The 2,500-nt window shown below is 48.0% G+C and overlaps 1 protein-coding gene across 1 annotated transcript in view; it reads left to right on the top strand.

The window, feature by feature from the left end:
• Positions 1-2,500, top strand: part of LOC138957311 (alpha-tocopherol transfer protein-like) — a gene marked incomplete at its 5' end in the record, with an annotated part of 12,995 nt that overhangs the window by 8,720 nt on the left and 1,775 nt on the right. Inside the window, 1 exon segment of the mRNA XM_070328444.1 lies at positions 403-513. Coding sequence (XP_070184545.1) covers positions 403-513 — 111 coding nt within the window.

Genomic DNA, 2,500 nt, shown 5'->3' with positions numbered 1-2,500 from the left:
GTCTGTATAACCAAGTTGATTTCCGTGCACAGACCCCCCGCGGGTTAGGGGGAAGAATTTACCCGATGCTCCCCAGCATGTTGTAAGAGGCGACTAACGAATTCCGTTTCTCCTTTTACCCTTGTTAAGTGTTTCTTGTATTAAATATAGTCAATTTTTTTTAAAGATTTTAGTCAAGCAGTATGTAAGAAATGTTAAGTCCTTTGTACTGGAAACTTGCAGTAAGGTAATATAGTGTACTACGTTGCAAGCCCCTGGAGCAAATTTTTGATTAGTGCTTTTGCGAACAGGAAACAATTGACAAGTGGCTCTATCCCATCTCCCCCCTTTCCCCGTCGCGATACAACCTGGTTGAAAACGACGTTAAACACCAAATAAAGTAAAGTAAAGTTCCGTGCACAGATCCGTCGTATCGGGAGGGACTGGGCCCAGCTGCACGAGGTGATAGACCCTGCTCACCTGCCCGAGGAGTACGGGGGGACCCTGCCTGACACAATGGACAGCATCGGACAGGTAAGGTCACACCTGTACTCGTCTCTGAAAGTTAAAACAAGACGCTTGGACTTGGGCTTCGATTCTACTACCTTCCACTCCTCCACTACAGTTGTACCGTCTGTCACTATCAAACTCGTTGTTGCCCCGTGTTGTACCGCCTGTCACTATCAAACTCGTTGTTGCCCTGTGTTGTACCGTCTGTCACTATCAAACTCGTTGTTGCACTGTGTTGTACCGTCTGTCACTATCAAACTCGTTGTTGCACTGTGGTGTACCGCCTGTCACTATCAAACTCGTTGTTGCCCTGTGTTGTACAGACTGTCACTATCAAACTCGTTGTTGCCCTGTGGTGTACCGTCTGTCACTATCAAGCTCGTTGTTGCCCTGTGTTGTACCGTCTGTCACTATCAAACTCGTTGTTGCACTGTGGTGTACCGTCTGTCACTATCAAACTCGTTGTTGCCTTGTGTTGTACCGTCTGTCACTATCAAACTCGTTGTTGCCCTGTGTTGTACCGTCTGTCACTATCAAACTCGTTGTTGCCCTGTGGTGTACCGTCTGTCACTATCAAACTCGTTGTTGCCCTGTGGTGTACCGTCTGTCACTATCAAACTCGTTGTTGCCCTGTGTTGTACCGCCTGTCACTATCAAACTCGTTGTTGCACTGTGGTGTACCGCCTGTCACTATCAAACTCGTTGTTGCCCTGTGTTGTACAGACTGTCACTATCAAACTCGTTGTTGCCCTGTGGTGTACCGTCTGTCACTATCAAACTCGTTGTTGCCCTGTGTTGTACCGCCTGTCACTATCAAACTCGTTGTTGCCCTGTGTTGTACCGTCTGTCACTATCAAACTCGTTGTTGCCCTGTGTTGTACCGTCTGTCACTATCAAACTCGTTGTTGCACTGTGGTGTACCGTCTGTCACTATCAAACTCGTTGTTGCACTGTGTTGTACCGTCTGTCACTATCAAACTCGTTGTTGCACTGTGGTGTACCGTCTGTCACTATCAAACTCGTTGTTGCCCTGTGGTGTACCGTCTGTCACTATCAAGCTCGTTGTTGCCCTGTGGTGTACCGTCTGTCACTATCAAACTCGTTGTTGCCCTGTGGTGTACCGTCTGTCACTATCAAACTCGTTGTTGCACTGTGTTGTACCGTCTGTCACTATCAAACTCGTTGTTGCCCTGTGTTGTACCGTCTGTCACTATCAAACTCGTTGTTGCCCTGTGTTGTACCGTCTGTCACTATCAAACTCGTTGTTGCCCTGTGTTGTACCGTCTGTCACTATCAAACTCGTTGTTGCACTGTGTTGTACCGTCTGTCACTATCAAACTCGTTGTTGCCCTGTGGTGTACCGTCTGTCACTATCAAGCTCGTTGTTGCCCTGTGCTGTACCGTCTGTCACTATCAAACTCGTTGTTGCCCTGTGCTGTACCGTCTGTCACTATCAAACTCGTTGTTGCCCTGTGTTGTACCGTCTGTCACTATCAAACTCGTTGTTGCCCTGTGGTGTACCGTCTGTCACTATCAAGCTCGTTGTTGCCCTGTGTTGTACCGTCTGTCACTATCAAACTCGTTGTTGCCCTGTGTTGTACCGTCTGTCACTATCAAACTCGTTGTTGCCCTGTGTTGTACCGTCTGTCACTATCAAACTCGTTGTTGCCCTGTGGTGTACCGTCTGTCACTATCAAGCTCGTTGTTGCCCTGTGTTGTACCGTCTGTCACTATCAAACTCGTTGTTGCCCTGTGTTGTACCGTCTGTCACTATCAAACTCGTTGTTGCCCTGTGGTGTACCGTCTGTCACTATCAAACTCGTTGTTGCACTGTGGTGTACCGTCTGTCACTATCAAACTCGTTGTTGCCCTGTGGTGTACCGCCTGTCACTATCAAACTCGTTGTTGCACTGTGTTGTACCGTCTGTCACTATCAAACTCGTTGTTGCACTGTGGTGTACCGTCTGTCACTATCAAACTCGTTGTTGCCCTGTGGTGTACCGTCTGTCAC

The sequence above is a fragment of the Littorina saxatilis genome, unplaced genomic scaffold, assembly GCF_037325665.1.
Source record: "Littorina saxatilis isolate snail1 unplaced genomic scaffold, US_GU_Lsax_2.0 scaffold_808, whole genome shotgun sequence".
Classification (NCBI taxonomy): domain Eukaryota; kingdom Metazoa; phylum Mollusca; class Gastropoda; order Littorinimorpha; family Littorinidae; genus Littorina; species Littorina saxatilis.
The sequence above is the reverse complement of the archived record's forward strand: the minus strand, read 5'-3'. Positions and strand labels throughout refer to the sequence as shown.